This window comes from Xylaria bambusicola (assembly GCF_022495145.1).
Source record: "Xylaria bambusicola strain CBS 139988 unplaced genomic scaffold F5B22scaffold_37, whole genome shotgun sequence".
NCBI classification, from domain to species: domain Eukaryota; kingdom Fungi; phylum Ascomycota; class Sordariomycetes; order Xylariales; family Xylariaceae; genus Xylaria; species Xylaria bambusicola.
Window position 1 is genome coordinate 217,082 of NW_025953590.1, and position 16,462 is coordinate 233,543.

General features: G+C 49.4%; 9 protein-coding genes across 9 annotated transcripts; 2 read left to right on the forward strand and 7 right to left on the reverse strand.

The window, feature by feature from the left end:
- Positions 1–543: 543 nt before the first annotated feature.
- F5B22DRAFT_648843 (DUF1687-domain-containing protein) lies at positions 544–1,121 on the reverse strand (the record flags this gene model as incomplete). The annotated part of the gene is made up of 3 exons (XM_047979083.1): positions 544–630; positions 687–1,013; positions 1,110–1,121. The coding sequence occupies 3 exons, from the start codon at positions 1,119–1,121 to the stop codon at positions 544–546; spliced, it is 426 nt and encodes a 141-aa protein (XP_047828576.1).
- Positions 1,122–1,577: 456 nt separating this feature from the next.
- F5B22DRAFT_318633 (uncharacterized protein) lies at positions 1,578–3,226 on the forward strand. The gene is made up of 2 exons (XM_047970678.1): positions 1,578–1,895; positions 2,028–3,226. Exons 1-2 carry the CDS (start codon positions 1,804–1,806, stop codon positions 3,184–3,186), a joined length of 1,251 nt encoding a protein of 416 aa, XP_047828577.1. The 5' UTR covers positions 1,578–1,803; the 3' UTR covers positions 3,187–3,226.
- Positions 3,227–3,664: 438 nt separating this feature from the next.
- F5B22DRAFT_616218 (uncharacterized protein) lies at positions 3,665–5,940 on the reverse strand. Its single transcript, XM_047975574.1, has one exon. It carries the CDS (start codon positions 5,620–5,622, stop codon positions 4,126–4,128), a length of 1,497 nt encoding a protein of 498 aa, XP_047828578.1. The 5' UTR covers positions 5,623–5,940; the 3' UTR covers positions 3,665–4,125.
- A 477-nt stretch (positions 5,941–6,417) lies between these two features.
- Positions 6,418–7,380, reverse strand: F5B22DRAFT_637929 (phospholipase/Carboxylesterase; the record flags this gene model as incomplete). The annotated part of the gene is made up of 4 exons (XM_047977508.1): positions 6,418–6,517; positions 6,585–6,982; positions 7,087–7,122; positions 7,201–7,380. The coding sequence occupies 4 exons, from the start codon at positions 7,378–7,380 to the stop codon at positions 6,418–6,420; spliced, it is 714 nt and encodes a 237-aa protein (XP_047828579.1).
- Positions 7,381–7,904: 524 nt separating this feature from the next.
- On the forward strand, positions 7,905–9,684 carry F5B22DRAFT_318663 (Extradiol ring-cleavage dioxygenase, class III enzyme, subunit B). The gene is made up of 5 exons (XM_047970679.1): positions 7,905–8,515; positions 8,617–8,789; positions 8,858–9,018; positions 9,084–9,400; positions 9,476–9,684. The coding sequence occupies exons 1-5, from the start codon at positions 8,312–8,314 to the stop codon at positions 9,605–9,607; spliced, it is 987 nt and encodes a 328-aa protein (XP_047828580.1). The 5' UTR covers positions 7,905–8,311; the 3' UTR covers positions 9,608–9,684.
- Positions 9,685–9,760: 76 nt separating this feature from the next.
- F5B22DRAFT_637931 (sedoheptulose-1,7-bisphosphatase) lies at positions 9,761–10,741 on the reverse strand (the record flags this gene model as incomplete). The annotated part of the gene is made up of 1 exon (XM_047977509.1): positions 9,761–10,741. The coding sequence occupies one exon, from the start codon at positions 10,739–10,741 to the stop codon at positions 9,761–9,763; it is 981 nt and encodes a 326-aa protein (XP_047828581.1).
- Positions 10,742–11,097: 356 nt separating this feature from the next.
- Positions 11,098–12,661, reverse strand: F5B22DRAFT_616224 (Oxysterol-binding protein). Its single transcript, XM_047975575.1, has one exon. The coding sequence runs from the start codon at positions 12,415–12,417 to the stop codon at positions 11,185–11,187; it is 1,233 nt and encodes a 410-aa protein (XP_047828582.1). The 5' UTR covers positions 12,418–12,661; the 3' UTR covers positions 11,098–11,184.
- A 119-nt stretch (positions 12,662–12,780) lies between these two features.
- F5B22DRAFT_616225 (3-dehydroshikimate dehydratase) lies at positions 12,781–14,171 on the reverse strand. The gene has a single exon (XM_047975576.1). The coding sequence runs from the start codon at positions 13,951–13,953 to the stop codon at positions 12,934–12,936; it is 1,020 nt and encodes a 339-aa protein (XP_047828583.1). The 5' UTR covers positions 13,954–14,171; the 3' UTR covers positions 12,781–12,933.
- Positions 14,172–14,594: 423 nt separating this feature from the next.
- On the reverse strand, positions 14,595–16,015 carry F5B22DRAFT_318743 (uncharacterized protein). The gene is made up of 6 exons (XM_047970681.1): positions 15,818–16,015; positions 15,353–15,769; positions 15,170–15,295; positions 15,017–15,112; positions 14,908–14,961; positions 14,595–14,836 (listed from the first exon to the last, which is right to left on the reverse strand). The coding sequence occupies exons 2-6, from the start codon at positions 15,530–15,532 to the stop codon at positions 14,642–14,644; spliced, it is 651 nt and encodes a 216-aa protein (XP_047828584.1). The 5' UTR covers positions 15,533–15,769; positions 15,818–16,015; the 3' UTR covers positions 14,595–14,641.
- Between the last annotated feature and the right edge of the window lie 447 nt (positions 16,016–16,462).

Below are 16,462 nucleotides of genomic sequence, written 5' to 3' on the forward strand. Positions count from 1 at the left end.
TAACAGTTGCATTGAATAACATGCTCAAGACGACTCGAGTAAAGTACGTACCGAATGGATGAATAGAGTGAGGCCTGACCATCGGCCATGTGCATGTGTCTCGCAATAGTGTGTCTGCTCCTCCGTTTGAGCTGACAGGAAACCGTTGGGTTTTGCGAGCGAGTAGTTACAATGTTGTCATTATCTATTGAGCTAAAACAGCATCACCTTCGTGTCGATCATAGAGTGATAACAGAATAACGGATGGCTAGAGCTGAGAGTTGCATGAGCATAGCTGGGGAATATAGTACAGGCCAAGGGAGGTGATGTAGCGTCACCACATATATGCTTCTCTAACAGACCACGGCAATGGACAAGCCAGTCGATTATCCAGGTGAATTGAAAAGTGTTCAAAGCACCTTGCCTTCCATCGCATTCTGAATTTACAAATATTCATCCTCCCGTGGGTTGAAACTTTCCACCGTTCAGCGAACAATTTGCCTCAAGCAATAGACCACACGAAGGCACTTACTTGACAAGTCCCTAATGAGATGTATAGAGTACCTATTTTTTATTCAAATTGTTCAACATCTTGAGTATCTCTGACTCCTTATCCGAAACAAGGACCCTGCCATTGTTCCAGTCGACAATCTACACATACATGAGCGAACAGTGATAGAGAAGGGAGATCTGTCAAGGTGACGAACCAATGGGCGCTGGAAACTTTCGGCATTCTCTTTGTACTTCTTGTGAGCATCTCTCTCCGTGTAGGCCCCATCTATCACAGAGCTGATCTTGTTTTTGCCAACATATTCAAGAATAGTCTGAAGTTGGTCGGTAGTAGGAAGGTCCTCGGTAATGTTCAATTCGAAGCTAGCACGATGGGGGTCTGTTTGGTGCGAGTGATCGCTGGCCTGGTCCTCGGTGGCAGCCTCGGTAGCATTGGCCGAGGCCTGCTTTAGTACTGTGGCAGCCCTCACAGAAGCTGGAGAGCCAGCCTTGTGGAAGAGGCTGATAATATCGAGAGATTTGGGCTGTCCTCTCTTGCATCAGCGTCGTGTCGTCGACTGGCTTGGCTTACTCGAGATATAATAAAAAATGGGTGGTATGCTAATCATGCGTTTACTTACAAATCGAAACATGGTGAAGTAGCGTTGATAGCCCGAGTCAGTGACTGGGATTAGAATGACAAGGTGGAAATGGGAGGCGTTGACGAAGATGATGTCGTCGTCGTTTGTTTGGAGCTTGGAGTTTCAAGGTTGCCGTTTTGGGGCAGCTACGATTAAGCTCATCTGACATAGTTCGACATGGGGCATAATTGTTACATCAGATGCCAAGACAAGTACCTGGCAGTACCTAGATACAAGCCTGGAGCTTCTTAACAGTTAGGTCGGTCAGAGTCGGTGCTTTAATACAGCCTAGCCATGTACACTATACTGACCCTCTGGCGTGATCTTCCATGTTCTCTCAGGTAGCTGGATCCTTTCTCAGGTACATCACCCACGCTAGCACATATAGGCGGCTTAGTGGCTCATTTAGTGGTACATTTAGTGACCCCCCGGCCCGTTGCTGGGGGATAGTTGCTACTCGCAGTGACCTGCCAATCAGGTCGGAGCCGCATTTTTTTCCCCAAGAGCTTCACCCATACCTACCAGATTGTCTCAACTGTCTACCAGCAAACTGCTCTCCTCTTCATCAGCTAATCCCATCACGCCGTCACAAATATCCAATCAATCGAACCAACATCGATCCTCTGGAATCTATTACAACGTCTCGAATAAACCAGCCACGTCCGCGACAAGCCTGTCAAACACAACATAAACAATGCCGCCCTTAATCTTGCATAACGTGCCAGATGACGAACTATATACAGGCGATGATGGTATTCAACGGCCGTATGCCATGGTCTGGCCTGAGTAAGTCACTATCATCTTCCTCGTCCATTCATCCATCCATCCATTCGCTTTCTCCTTTCCTCGCATCTATTCGATCACCAGTCCCATCCTCGCCGCTACTAATTTTCGCCTACTTACCATGAGCTCTGACAGACACGACCGTCAGCGTATGGCACCGCGCACTCGAGCTCGTGAAATAAACGAGACAGGCTCTTTCGGAAAGTCGACAAGGCGTTCGCGCTCTAGAACAGGCAGTGCACCCCCCAAACGCGAAGATGCCACTATGCAAAGTGCCGATAGGGTCTTCTCCAACTACCTAGCCAAGCAGCATGCAGAAAACGCTGCCGAGCCTGCGCAGCGAAAGTCAAGACAAGAGGAATCCAAGTCAACAAATCAACCCCCGATCTCGCACAGAGAACCTACCGAGATGATCCTCCGAGGCTATGCATCTCCTGCTCAACAATATGCAGCCATCAACCACTACGAGCAGCTTGCCGGCAGGATATGCGAAGACTACTCTAGAGAACCACCCCCCGAGGCACGAAGATACAAGTCAGATCTACGCGACCCTGCGTTAACACGAAGACAGCCCCTGACAAAAGCGGAGAGAGCAAAGGTCAACAAGGTTGCTAGTGGTGAGCATTGGGTCAAGGTCACCTTCGAGTCTGCAGAAGCAGCAAGCACCGCCCTATATGCCTCTCCCCAAAAGATCCTGGGTCATCTCGTTTATGTAGAGCCGTACCGAAGTTTACCTCCTATGGAGAACGCAGCTGTTCTCGATGTTGTAGGCGATGCAGGCATGTTTGAAGATAACGTCCGGTCAAGCTTCTCTCGAGATCGCCCTAGAAGGTCTTCGCACACGAGTCGCAGACCAAATCGCGCCCGCCGTACATCACCACCAGTTTCACACGCCTCGACAGAAACTATGAACTCCGCGACTGTATCAGCATCTTCAGGAACCATGTCTTCGGCAACGGTAACAGCAGTCGAGGGTGAAGTCGTTACGAGCCCAGCTGAACCGGAAGCCGCCCCCCAAGTCAGAGGTCGACTCATCCCCTCGGCCAGGAGGATAAAACTGCTACCAGCTGATGAAGCGCTCAAGAAGAGTCCTACCTGGTCAGAGAGTTTACTTGCTTTAATACCCCTATTAGGCTGGTTCAGCGGTGCTATGATCGGAAACGAGGTGCCTCGCAATGAGATAGGCGAGTTCGATATGAATAGGGCCAGTCTTTACTGGAAAATCATGTACTTGCTGGATTATTGGTTTCGTCTCTTTGGTCACGAGCTCGTCAGTGGTGATAAGGAAGACTGAAGGGGCTCACGACTAAAGAATGTTTGGAAGAGTCATAAGGAAAGAAAGGAATAAAGCATGGATAACGAGAAGATCCAATTCAACCAAACCTGAGTTGATGCGCGGATTCGAGAGTTCGTATCAGTCGAGAGATAATTCTCCATTCGCGCCTTGAAGCCTTTGAATAGCTTGAGCGAAAAAGGGATATGCAGTTTATGGTTACGTTAACACACCAACATGTCGTATCAGGGATACTGGGCTTAGGGAATACGACATCATGTGGTGGCAGCGTGGAGAAGAGACTAAATCGTTGAATTATTATCGTCATACCGGGGACTCTTGTCAAGAACGATGGCTTGACTACTGTAGCTGTAGCGGGTGTAATGAAGACAAATACCAAATCAAGTGTACTTTTACCTACGTGTTTCCTCCTGTTGCGCTCAACCATCGTGCCTTGTGACTAAGTGGCATTCTCAGTAAACTAAACGCAATACATGCACGTTGCTTTGATGTTTGCCCAAGTAATTGAGCAGGTATATTAAGTAAGTATGTATATAGATATATAATCCGCACACGCGACTTCAGTAGGTATGCATCGACTGCACAAGGACAGCGAAGTAGACACTGAGTGTACAAGCCGTATCGTGCTCGGCTAAGCTATTCGATGATTTTGACAAGACATACGGCAAGTGAATGTCATGTATTCGATGCAATCCTTCAATCAAGGTCCGAAGAACCAACGCCACGCGTGAAATGCAAGAACTCCAATTCGCTTTCCTTGCCATTCTCATCTTCGGTTCTTCTCCCTTCGCTCCTAGCGCGTTGGTCTTGAGTAAGTCTCTTTGGAAACCTTTCGTCTGGTTCTAGTTCTAGATCTAGCTCTGGGTTCAAGTCTAGGTTCAGCGTCGGATTGAGATGCGAGAGCCGCTCGGCTGCGAAACTCCATCCCCGCAGACTCCCCTAGGTGTCGCTTGCGGACGGGGCATTTGGATCGCCGTGTTCTTCGTGGTCCTGCCATGGCGAGCCGATGGTTCCCCCCCTCGCACCGGTTTCGTTAGCGGGTGTTTCCATTTGGCCCTCGTCTTCGCTTAGTTGGAGATCCTGCGGTGAAAGAGGCTTCCCCGGTCTGAGAGTCGCGTTCCTGCTATCACCATCATCATCATCGTCTTCGTCGGGATTAGAGTTTCCGTCGTGCTCTATGCTATCTCTGTTCGAATCGCGGTGATCTCTAAACTCGTCATCGCCTTGGAGCAGCGATTCTGGATCCATGACCACGTCCGTAGGCTGTCTTCGTATGGGCTGGGGACTAAACGGTCGCACACCCCGGCTTTGATTAAACTCGGAGAAGATGCTTTCCGTGTCTCCTTGGTCCGTGACAGCCCCAGTCAGACTCTGGTACTGCTCAGTCTCTGCGAGCAGGCTATCTGAGCGAGGGTGCCCGGGCCGGCCTTTCGCCCCTGAATCAGACGCCGAGTCTGCCAGGATGCTTTTGGGTGGCAGTATACTAAACAACTTTGCCCCTTCGTTCGCGGCACCCGCCACCACAGACCCTGAACCGCCTGACAAGGCTACCATGTCATCATCGGCGGCAAACAGATCTCTCCCTTTCTCCAATAAGTCATCAAGGCCCCCTCCGCTCCAACCCTTCCGTGCTAAGCCCTCGAAGATGTCAACTTCGGCACGCACAAGCGAGCAACTCGCGTCGAGGATCTTCGCACTGGCCTCTTGGCTTTCTCGCAGTAGCCCCTGTGCATGATCCCCATGTAAACCTGACAGTCCATCCAACTTACTAGTCAGCTGAACCAGATGCTCCCGAAACTTAGACAGGTCGCGCCTTCGCTGCTTGTGTAGCTTAAGCCCATCTTTTTCCAGACGACGGATTTCCCGACTCCGCAGAGCTACCTCCTTTTGGTACGCCTCGTCGGCATCCTCAATATCCCGTTTCCACTTATCGAGGTCATGGAGTAGTGGCACCTCGAAGGATCGGTAGACGGTTTCGCTTAGGATCTGCTGGTGGTTTGCGATGAGATGGTGGACACCGCTGGCACTCAGCAAATGGTCGGCCGTGCAAGATGTGGCTTTCCCAGGGTAGTTATTGGAGAGCGCGGGAATAGACGTGCTTCCTGCTGGTACGTTTAGGAGCGAATCAGCGCGAGACTCTTTCAAACGCGCACAGGCTTCGAGAGCGCAGCCAAAGGCTGATGCAGCTGTCGATAACGAGGCTAGAGCTACGCGATAGGATTTTGCTGTAGCGAGAAGGTCTGAATAGGCTAGTTGTGACTGCTCAAGGTCGGCCTTGGATAGAACAGTGTGTGATGGTCTTGGCGGAGGCGGCATCGGAAGGTTGAATGAGGAGAGCTGATTTGCGGTCGAGGCATAGGAGTAGGTGGGCGAGCCGGGTAACGGAACTCGAGATGGTGAGGGCGTGCGTACCCTCTCGGGTGCCCTTGTTGCCATAATGCAATGTTCTACTTTCGGCACCTATGGAGTGTCGTCGGCGGTTCGACTGGTCTAAAGGAAGCGTAGGTGTCGGATACAACTGGCTGGTTTTCGTCCACACCACCTCCTACTTCCTCGCCTAGGGAGCAAATGGAGCCTAGAGATGAGGATTTGATCAATGTCAAGACGGATAGCTGTATGATATCTCGTGTCTATGATGGCATGGCCTTGACGGGGAAAGAAGCATAAGGGAAATTCAATTATTGGCTTCCTGGTGATATAATGCTGTACAAAAGGATCGTGGAAGTGGCCATGCTTGTGTGCGTAGGCATGAAAGTTGAAGGTTGGGTCATGCTGCTATCTTTTAGCGCCCCGTCCAATGACCAGGCCAGCTTAGGTACCGTTGGTTAGTGCTGGGGGCGTCGAAGATTACCTTACGGGTCACGTTGGGGGTTCCGCCTTACATCTCAACCCCTCTGCTCTCCATGTCCTCTCCATGTCACGATTAATATAAGCTTGAAATTACACTGGTAACTACGTGACACTCGAAACTAGCGGTAGATTAAATAAGTCTGCAGTTATTCGATCGTATCATGTCTCAATACTAATACGGCCGACAAGGAGGTATTCTACTTCTATCTTGGCTCGAGCCCAAAGCTGTTCGTCTGACATCTGCGTAAGAGCACCATAATATACCTACTAAGTCTACCCATGCCACCGAGCTCTCTATCTTGGGACGTCTTTTCTAGCATATGAGAGAATGCCTATCTGACCAACTGTTGAAAACTTATAAGATTGCTCGAAAGGTGTGGTTCATAGTTCTGACTTCTTCTCTTCCTGCACCGGCAAACATGACTGAAGGAAATTCTCAACTTCGACAAATTCATCTGGACAAGTCGAATGTTCCATGAATCTGTGTTTCAATCAATTAGAAAAATTTCCGGTAGACAATAATGAACAGAAAGAAATCTGAAACTCACGGAAATAGTGACATGGTAACGGTGAAGTTTTGTTTCTTGAGTAATTCATACGACATTTGCCCAAGCACTGTAGGGACAACCCTATCCTCCATACCATGAGCCATATATACTAGGGTTTCATGGTTAAGGTCGCTCTCCTGAACCAGGGAAGAGAACTTGGAATCAATGGGAAGCCAGGTTGAAAGACCAAGGACACCTCCAAGCTTAACCTTGGCCGTCAGGCCTGCAAGTAGGGCTATAGCACCGCCCTGTGAGAAACCACCCAAAATGATGCGGTTGGCGGGTATTCCAGCGTCAACTTCGGCTTTTATGAGGCTGTTGACATAGTCTCGGGTCCGTAGTAAGCCGGGTTCATCTTGTCTGGCTCTAAAGCCTTCGATACCACCGTTCAAGGCATGCTAAACGTCAAGTTAGCAACTACAGACTACAGATTACAGTTACCTACTGCGCGACATAACATATCGCACATCAAATCTAATAAATATAGGAGGGTTTAGCTTACAATGTCGAACCATCCGGGCACGGGCATCCCTTGAAACTACCTTCGCCGTCAGTTCCAGCCATGATACTTGCTTACCAGTATAAGGACTGGTCTTCATTGGGATGAGGCACATACAGCCGTGATGGGAACGTGTGGGGCATGAGGCAGAACCCACTTCACATGATCGAGTTTCTTGCCTCTCACCCAATCTGCTACGGCCGGAATCCAACCGCGGCCACTATCACCAAGGCCGTGTAGGAAAATGACGGTAGCCGTGTGCGTCGCCTTGGCTGCGATCGAAATCGGCCTCTCCATCTTGATAGGATCCGAAGAGATGGGATCGGCTAGACAAGAAAGGCTGCAGAAACTGAGGAAGGTGACAAAGGGAAGAAGATAGTGAGCTACTTTTAGTGGGTGAAGCTCTAAAATCATTCAGCGTCTTCAGCCACGTTTGAGATCTTATAAACAACTTGGAGATGGTTCACATCAAACAGATCAGATCGATTGCTCTTGAGTAGGAGATAAGGCGCAGGACTGGTGGGTGGTGGTAGTAAAGCCCCACACCAGCTTCTGCGCTTTGCTTTAGGTAACTTTAATCCCTCCAACGCTATCCCGTCACCCCATTCTGTGAATCTGTGGTACGTGTTAAATCGCCATGGGCTTATTCTCACCATTGTACAACTTGAATTCTATTCGATAAAATATATCTATAGCACAGTAGAAACGATATCCAATATATCAAAAGCCTGACAAGGAAGAGAGGTAGGAAGAGGAAGTGGAAGAAGAAGATTGATAGAGGGGAAGAGAGAAGCTATAGGCAGTTGTTTGCATCTACCGTACTTTATTCCGACTGTCTGTCTGCTTTATTCCGACGGACCCCAGATTTGCAGTAGTGGTCAAAGCTAGCAGCACCCAAACTCGCCAGATCTCTAAGGTTACCTAGTAACTTGAACTAGGTAAATCTATCTACGGGCGCTGGAAGATCGGAATTGCAACTCGGCTTAAAAAAAGTCTATCCAAGCGTATAAATCTGCTTACAGATTCCTTCATAAGCACCTCACTTGACCACCGCCTCTTTATTATTAATCCATAAATCCATAGCTACTTAGTACCTACCCGATGTTTGAAGCTATCGCCAATTGTTACACCGTGTAGGAGATCAACGCAACCTAGAGTACTCAGTCGATTCCTTCATAAGTAGCATATCATCTTCTTTCAACTTCGAGAATACTGCTCCCGCCTTTACATGGAGCTAAGGTTTCAACGAAGAAGTTTCGTCATTTTTTCACTCGTCGTCGCCATCGTGGCTTATTTCCTCGGAGCCAAGATATCTCCCACCTTACGTTCATTCATTCCATCCTTAGCATCAACATCTATAGCAAGACCTATCAGTAGCCTGTCAACGAAAATGCCTTCACGCACCCCAGTGTACTTCATGAGTCATGGCGGCGTATGTAAGCCCCTGCCCTACACCGGTCCATGTTACCTCGCATGGTTCGACGGCCGTGGAAAGGCACCTCATAACATAAGTACATACTGAATTATGACTAGCCAAGCACGATGTTTGACACGGAGCATCCGGTATATCCAGTCTTACAAAAGATGGGTCAAGAGATTACCCAAAAAGTGAAACCCAAAGCCATCGTAATCTTCTCAGCGCACTGGGAGGCCAGTCCAAATGAGATACAGGTCAATTCAGCGTTGATGACCGACTTGATTTACGAGTTAGTTTACCCTCTTTTCTTCTCATTCATTGGTTTGATGATTTAAATGCTGAATTGTGATGAAATAGCTACTATGGTTTTCCTCCCGAATATTACGATGTCAAATATCCCAATATAGGCAGCCCTGAGCTGGCTTCCAAGGTCATCAACCTGCTCCAAGACGCAGGAATAAAAGCAAAGGGTACAACACGGGGATTAGATCATGGTGTATACGTTGGCTTCTCTGTCGGTAAGTTTTCCTAGATCCAGGTGTGCCTCCTAATTGCCAAGTGCACTCTATCTAACAGAGACAAGCCTTTCATCCCGAGAAGAACCCTCTCAATATTCCCATAGTGCAAGTAAGCCAGTATAAGAGCCAAGATGTAGACCAGCACTATCGTCTTGGTCAAGCCGTCCAAGCCCTCCGCGACGAGAACATTCTTGTTATTGGGGCCGGCATGTCAGTACACAATCTACGTGACTATCGTTTCGCGTTCAACGCCACGCAACCTATGCCTTACGTAGCCTCATTTGACAACGCTCTTAAATCCGGCATGGAGGCATCACCCAGTGAGAGACAGGCTCAACTGGCGGAAGTAGCGCAGAGACCAGATGCTCATCAGGCTCATCCTGTAAGTCACCCAATCCTCACTATTCGATCGCTCTCTAGATTTAGAAGAAAATGATTGCTAATTCGGTGTGTGCAGCATTTCGACCACTTGATGCCAGCTTATATCACCGCCGGTGCTGGTGGTGAGGATCAGGGAAAGCAGCTGTGGACGCATCACGATTTCTCAATGGGATGGGCTATGTATAGATTTGGCGAGGTACCAGCGTGATATAGCATCTCGATGGGAATGTACATAATCATCGCCTGTACCACGGCATTGCGGAATATGAACGCAATGTTCAAGTGTCCTCTAGTGTCTATTACCAGCCTATCCTTTATCTAAGCCTAATGTAACGTTTATTTGTATATTTGTATCCCCAATCTATCCCAATAATGCAGTTTTCACCTTCTCAACCTCCCCGGCAGTCCCACAGACTAGCCCGGCCTTTTCATCAAGGTTCTCTAAGGGTGTCTCCAAGATTCGTCGTCCGTTAGCAGGATCGATCGCCATACCACCCGCGCACTCTACAATCAAGGCCACAGGCAGCAATTCGAAGGCCCGGCGCAGCTTCGCCTTGCTTCCTGCCGTGACGGGGGACAAATAGACACCATGTCCCTTCACCAAAGAGTGCACGACATCCGGCACCAAGCCACCGCTGTACCGTAACGTATATCTCTCAGCGATGAACCGGGTAACAAGTCCCATGTACCTCTCGTCCTCAGCTGCAGAGCGCAGGTTCGCCGGCGCAAAATACCTCGTCTTACTCGTGCACTCCGCATTAAGCCTCACATCAGAGCGGATGATTTCGTACGACCCATCATCAGCAAGTCCAACCTCCACACACACAGCATCGCGCTCATGACCAGGGATCCGCACAGCAATCACAGCCGTAGTCCGCGGTCCAAACACGCCAAGGACAGCAGCGACCTGTTTGCTCGGGTCCTGGCGAAGAACGCTTCGACCTTCCCATACACCAAGAATGCTGCCAACAGACCAATTGGGGCCAATAATAGAGCTCCCGTCCAACGGGTCGAAAGCCACGGCGTAGACGTCATCCGTGTCCTCGCTCGAGGTGGACACATCTGTCTCGACGGGGTCCTCTTCAGAACTAGCTGCTACCACGGCCGGACACGCCGCCAGCTCGCCCCTGAAGAACTCCTCGGCGAGCACGTCGACGTTGAGCTGGGCGTCGCCGAAGACGTTCTCCGACCCGGCTGTCTCGACGCTGTGGGCTTTGCGCAGTGCTACTCCCGTGCGGGCTATGCCGCGCAGAAGAGCGGGGATGGCTGCATTGGTCAGGGATGGGTTTGCGTCTCCTGTTGCGCGGCGCAGGCTCTGCTCTAGTTTTTCTTGTGAGCTCATGGTGCCGTGGGAATTTGAGCTGCTTGTTGGGGGTGTTGGGAAAATCACTCGGTTCCAAGGTTGAGAATTGAAGGAATTGGGTTGCCATTTCGGGGTGTGCGGATGCATGGTGATTGGCTAGCGGTGTTACAGGCGCCTTTGTAGGGCTGTGTCTAGGTTGTGATAACCCCTGTATCTGCCCTGTAGATATCCCACAGCCATCTTGAGATCAGCGATTGACTCGTCGACACCTATTCAGCGAGTAGATATGAATTCCATTCTAGAATGAATTCCAATGAGATAGCATCACAGAATATATCAAGATGAAATTTAAGCTTGGGTTAGAAAAAGGCGACCGTTCCATAGGCTGGAAGTGAAAAGGAAATAGAATTAAGGATCTAAGACGTAATATGCCTCGGTCTATATCTAAGTGCCTAATATAATAGCATCAATCAACCTCATCATCAAATCCCTATCTGACCCGTAGGTTCTAGAGATCGATGATAAACGCCTTCAGAAATAAAAGCTTCCGCAGTATCTGCCCCGACAAACTCCCACACACCAGCCGTCCTATCCTGCAACAACCGCCTCGCCTCAGCATTTGGTATAGCCCCAGCGAGGACCTCGAACTCCCGACTGTCGTTCATCGCGCGGAAGAAAACACTCGACCACTTGGCATCAGTCATTTCCTCCGCTCTCCGGATGTCTCTCTGTGCTTCTTCGATCTCCGCCTTCTCGGCGCAGACCCGCTTCATGTCCCCCGCGCGAATGCCCTCAGCAACACCAGCCCACGCCCTCCTCGACTCCCACGGACTTTGCTCTTCGAGAGGCTTGACGCGGGCCTCGCTCGTAGGGATATCAGCGACGTCGAACTCCTCGAGAACCATATCCGCCACGCAATCCCTTATAACGAGCCGTCCACTCCACTGGCCGGTGACCTCGAACAGCTTGCGCCCCTTCTCCTCTCTCCCCTCCTCCTCCCTCACGCTAATTAGCTCTGCGCGCACTGAATTCTTCATCCCGCCTCCAAGCGACGTCTTTCCCGTGAATTCGATGGTAGACAGGTATCCCGAAGAAGAAGAGATGTAGCACACGCCCTCGAGCTCCGGGTACGGATGTCCAGATAACAAACCCTTGACCGTCATCGTGGGGAGTGTGCGCAGATGCGACTCGCCATGCTTCTCGTCGCGCACGATGGCGTGTCCCGTCTGCTCCACGCGCACGCCCGACACGGGGTTGAACGTCGTCTCCTGCGCCACGTAGCCGCGCGAGAGGATGCCGTGGACGCGGTTATACAGCGCACAAGCCGTGACCGGTGGATGATGCGAGACTTGTTCCGCCACTAGACGAGTCGGCGAGGTCTCCTCCCCGAATTCCCCTATGAACAGCTCCCCCAGGAACGCGTTGAGCGGCTTCTTCGGCCCGGAATCCGATTCTATGATTGGCCGGTGAAGTTGGTGATGGAGACTGCAGAGAAAGTTCTTGAGGACTAGCAGGGCGCGGCGAGCTGCGTCTGTCTCGCGCGCGGGCTGCAGGAATAAATCATGGTGTGACGCCCATGATGCTGGGATCTCAGTTACGGATTTGGGGGAGAGGAGGAATGGGGGAGCGGAAATGTTGGAGAGGTCGCCTTTGATTGTGGCTAGGTAGAATAAGAAGTCTTTTAGTTGAGAGAAGTTGGACTGTGATGCTGTCATGATCGGTGGCTCTCTTTCTTCCTCTCGTGAAGGATTTCTTTCTATTGCTGTCTTGCTACAGGCTGTCTTCGTGTCTCATGGTGTAAATGGATCTAAAAGTGGTTGTTCGCTTCTCAATGCAGGTCTCTATAGTTTCATTCTAATTTAAAATATCATAACGCTCTCATTTTCAGTGTGAAATCAATAATTTGTCTAATAATGGATTATTGTCGAGTGGATAAAGTACATATCAAGACGAAACTGGTTAAATGGATGACGTTGGTGATATGAGGTGGCCCGCCGTTAGCGCCAGCCATCTCAGCTCGGCTTCGTCGGTGATGTCAAGTGATTCAGATTTTGAATTCCCGTCAATGTGACCCAAGTCCTGTCTTTGCTGACTTATGTTTATCTAATAAAAGTATTTATCTTAGATAAATAACGTGAACTGCCTAGTTCCATTAACCCATTGGAATAATTGTCGGAGACGGAGTTTATGTCTACCGTACTATGTAGAATCATATAGCTACTACTCGGACTTTAGCCATCTATCAACAACTTCTCCAGAGATCCCATAGCTTTCTTGCTATACTCGCTCATATCATCGTACTTGTCCTTCCCCCGCCCATCAAACACTTCCACAGATAACCACCCCCTAAAACCAGTCCTCAGGACAGCATCAAGAAACTCCTTGACAGGCAAATACCCGCCATCAAAAGGCAAAGGCCGATAATCATGACTCCATTGCCCCCTAGGTCGTAATCCTTGCGCATCTGGCCTGTCCTCTAGCGGCGGATTCATCAAATATGCATCGGATATCTGCAGTAGGAAAATCTTCTCAGGAGGAATGGTAGCAGCAAGTTCCTTGAGACTCTCACTCCACTTCTCCCCGAAGAGCCCTTCTTTTCCCTCCCGCAATCCCGACGCGGTCCTTGGATCCGCCCACTCCCCTCCAGCGCTCTGGAAGGTATCCAGACACAGCCCTAGATTCGGCCTGTTCGCCTTCTGCACAATGGTCCAGACATCCTTCCAGTCCGGCGCATGCGTAGCCCAGCACCAATTTTCGTAGGCGATGCGGAGACCCTTCTGCGCACACAGATCCGCGAGCTCGGCGAGGTCCGCAGCTAGCTCATCGAAGTTGGACGAGATGCCCTCTGCGTCTGAAGAGCCTACTTGAAGCATGTCTGTACCGACGGCTTCCATTATGCGCATCCACCCTTTCGCACGGGTGAAGGCATCTTCGCGCTCTCTGCTGCCGTTGGGCCAGCCCTCGAAGTTTGCAAAGGGTTGCAACATGAGGATTTTGAGATTGTTTTCTTGGACCCGAGACCTAATGGCTTGCCCGATTTCTACAAGCGTGTCGTAGTCTTTGGGGTCAGGCTCTTGGCCGCGTAGTTGTTTGCCGTACGATAGAATATCGGGCATTGACAGCTCGATCCCATCGAACCCGGCAGCTGATATGGCCTTAAGCTTTTCGGGGAGCGTGTGCGAGTCCTTGTATCCGATGCTACATGTTGCGTAGCTTGTTGGCACTTGGGCACCCTGGTAGTCGATAGGCATTGTGTATTTCGAAGTAATTGATAATGATGTTGGTTATGCACAGGTACTATTTCTTGAAAACTCAATATTGAACCTAGTTTATCTTTGATTTCGCGATTTAATAATTCGGAGAACCGCCGAAGTTGAGTGCAGGTCGGAATTGTAATAACGAGATACGGGCATTGGTGACGTCAATAAACATCATCAACTCCTTAGCTAGAAGGCGATCATAGATGGACACTTTCATCGCGATCTCATTCAAAAATCATAGAAATTTCATTTAGTTCATCGATTTGAACTCATCGCATGTTTATTTCGTCTAATACTTAGAATTTACTCAAGGTATTCAATCTGCCTTAAGCCTGCGTGTCACATTCTCACTCTAATGCGGCGTAAGGCAGTGAGTGTGTTGCGATGAAAAATTGCGTGCACTTGAGGGGAATGTCACGTACCATTAAGGTATTATAGGTTATATAGGAAATTATGCTTTTCAAATTCAAGGGCTAAGCGCTATGCTAGGGATTTCATGCCAACGGTGCACATGAACAAAATTTCCAATTCCCGATTCGATAACGACATGATGCAAGTACCAACTGACCACATAGGAGAAAAATGACTGAAATCTGCAAGCTTCCCTCTCATCGCCTCCCTCGCAGTGACCTGCCCTTTACGCCCAAGATGAGCTGAAAGGTCGTTTTAGGCCAGCTGCTTACTTGCAGGATTGCCAGGCAACGTGGACCTGTTGCGTGAGTGCGACTGTGGCATCGTCGTCGGAAATGGTGCCGTAGGCGGTTGAGTTGGACGACGTCAACGCGATGCGGTTGTTGACGTTGAGGATGCCGGTGGCACCACAAGGCGACCAGATGATGGAAGCAGTAGGGACCAGATCCTGCTTGGTGTAGACCTAGAGTAGAGAAGTGATGAGTATCAGCTGTGTTTTCACTTGCCAGAAATGTGGTAAAAAGAAGCGCTTACATCGCCAAAGAGCCAAGGGCTAACGCCTCCAGCGATGGAAGTGGAGGTTGTGGTCTATTTAGGAGTCAGTTCATATCATTCTGAGCCTATATTGAACGAGTTAGCTTACAGTGTCAGCAGGAGACTGGCTAAAGTAGTAAGTCGAGTAGAAGGTCCCAGTGACACCCTTCTCAAGCTGTGCATAGCCGTGGTAGGTAGACTCAACCTAGCGAGGTGTATTAGAACCCAATGCTATCTTAGCTGAGTGTAGACATATACTCACAACGGCGTACTGGAATCCACCGGGGTAGACGAGGTTCAAGTGAAGCTGGCAGTTCTTGGTCCTGTCGGAGACGCTGGTGCCAGGTCCGATGTAAGTCTGGAACGCATCGAAACCGAAAGTGACGACCTAGATGAGTTAGAAGTAGTTGAGATATTCTCATGGTAGGGAGGAACTTGGAAATACCTGGCGATCTGGAGATAACTCAGTAGAGACGGTTCCCTGGGGACAGCCGTTGCCACTGGCAGAAACGCTCTGGATCCTGATGGTGGTTGGGTCAGGGGCAGTGCCACTCCCAACGCTAGGAAGAACCAAGGGGTTAGCAGCAACCATAGCGGCGCCGAAGAGAGTGATGAAAGAAAGCATCGTGAATTTTCGAGAAGATGTTGAGGGGATATCGTAGCTATGAATAGCGTATGATTTGCCGTGGGCTTTCTGGACAGGCTTGAGTTGCTTGAGTGTGCTGATGAGTGATGATGAAAAAATTGATCGACGGTCTTGTGAGAAGCCCTTTATTTATACTTTTCCACATCGTCAAAGTTACTCACGCTTTACATCAAGTTCATACTTTGGTCATCCAAGGACACGGCCGATAACGTTCCACTAGCGACGGTCAGTGTCTTGATGCCATCATCAAAGATAGAAACTCACCTTTCCAAACACGAGTGGATCACAGGACCAAGTCCTCAGCCTCGGAAACGTTACTGACGATGACCCTTCCAGCCCACCTCGCGAATTTGCGGATGAATTAGAACCATGGCTTCATAGATGAATTCATATTAAAGAGCATAGTCTAGCTCCTTGAGTTCCGTGGATGCTATGTGGAGATCTTCTTTTTATAGAAACCTATTACCAAGAGAAACTTTGATGCGAACTCGAGATGGTAAGAGAGATGTGAGTAAGGCGGTGACAAGAAATCACCTCGGCTGCTGTTGACTCTGAATGTGGTGCGTTTTCGTGGGTAAGATCCAGCAACCTGTCAGATTTAGCTCAACCATGCGTACTTGGGTCACACTACAGGTGATCTAGGTCAAGATGCAGATATGAAAGCGGCAAGAGCTTGTTAGATAACTCACAGCACGTATGACTGGGGCATGATGCTATTTTTGAATAAACATAATAGTGATAGATTAAGCTTAATTATTGAGACAGTGTGGACTTATGCCTAACGTTTTGCCTAGCTTATGGGGTTTCGGAGAAGCTCATAAACAGTATACTCTATGAAATTAACGGATGGATTGCAATCATAGTTGAGTAGAATTAGTGCCCTGCCTGCTAATAAAAGAGCGCAAATAA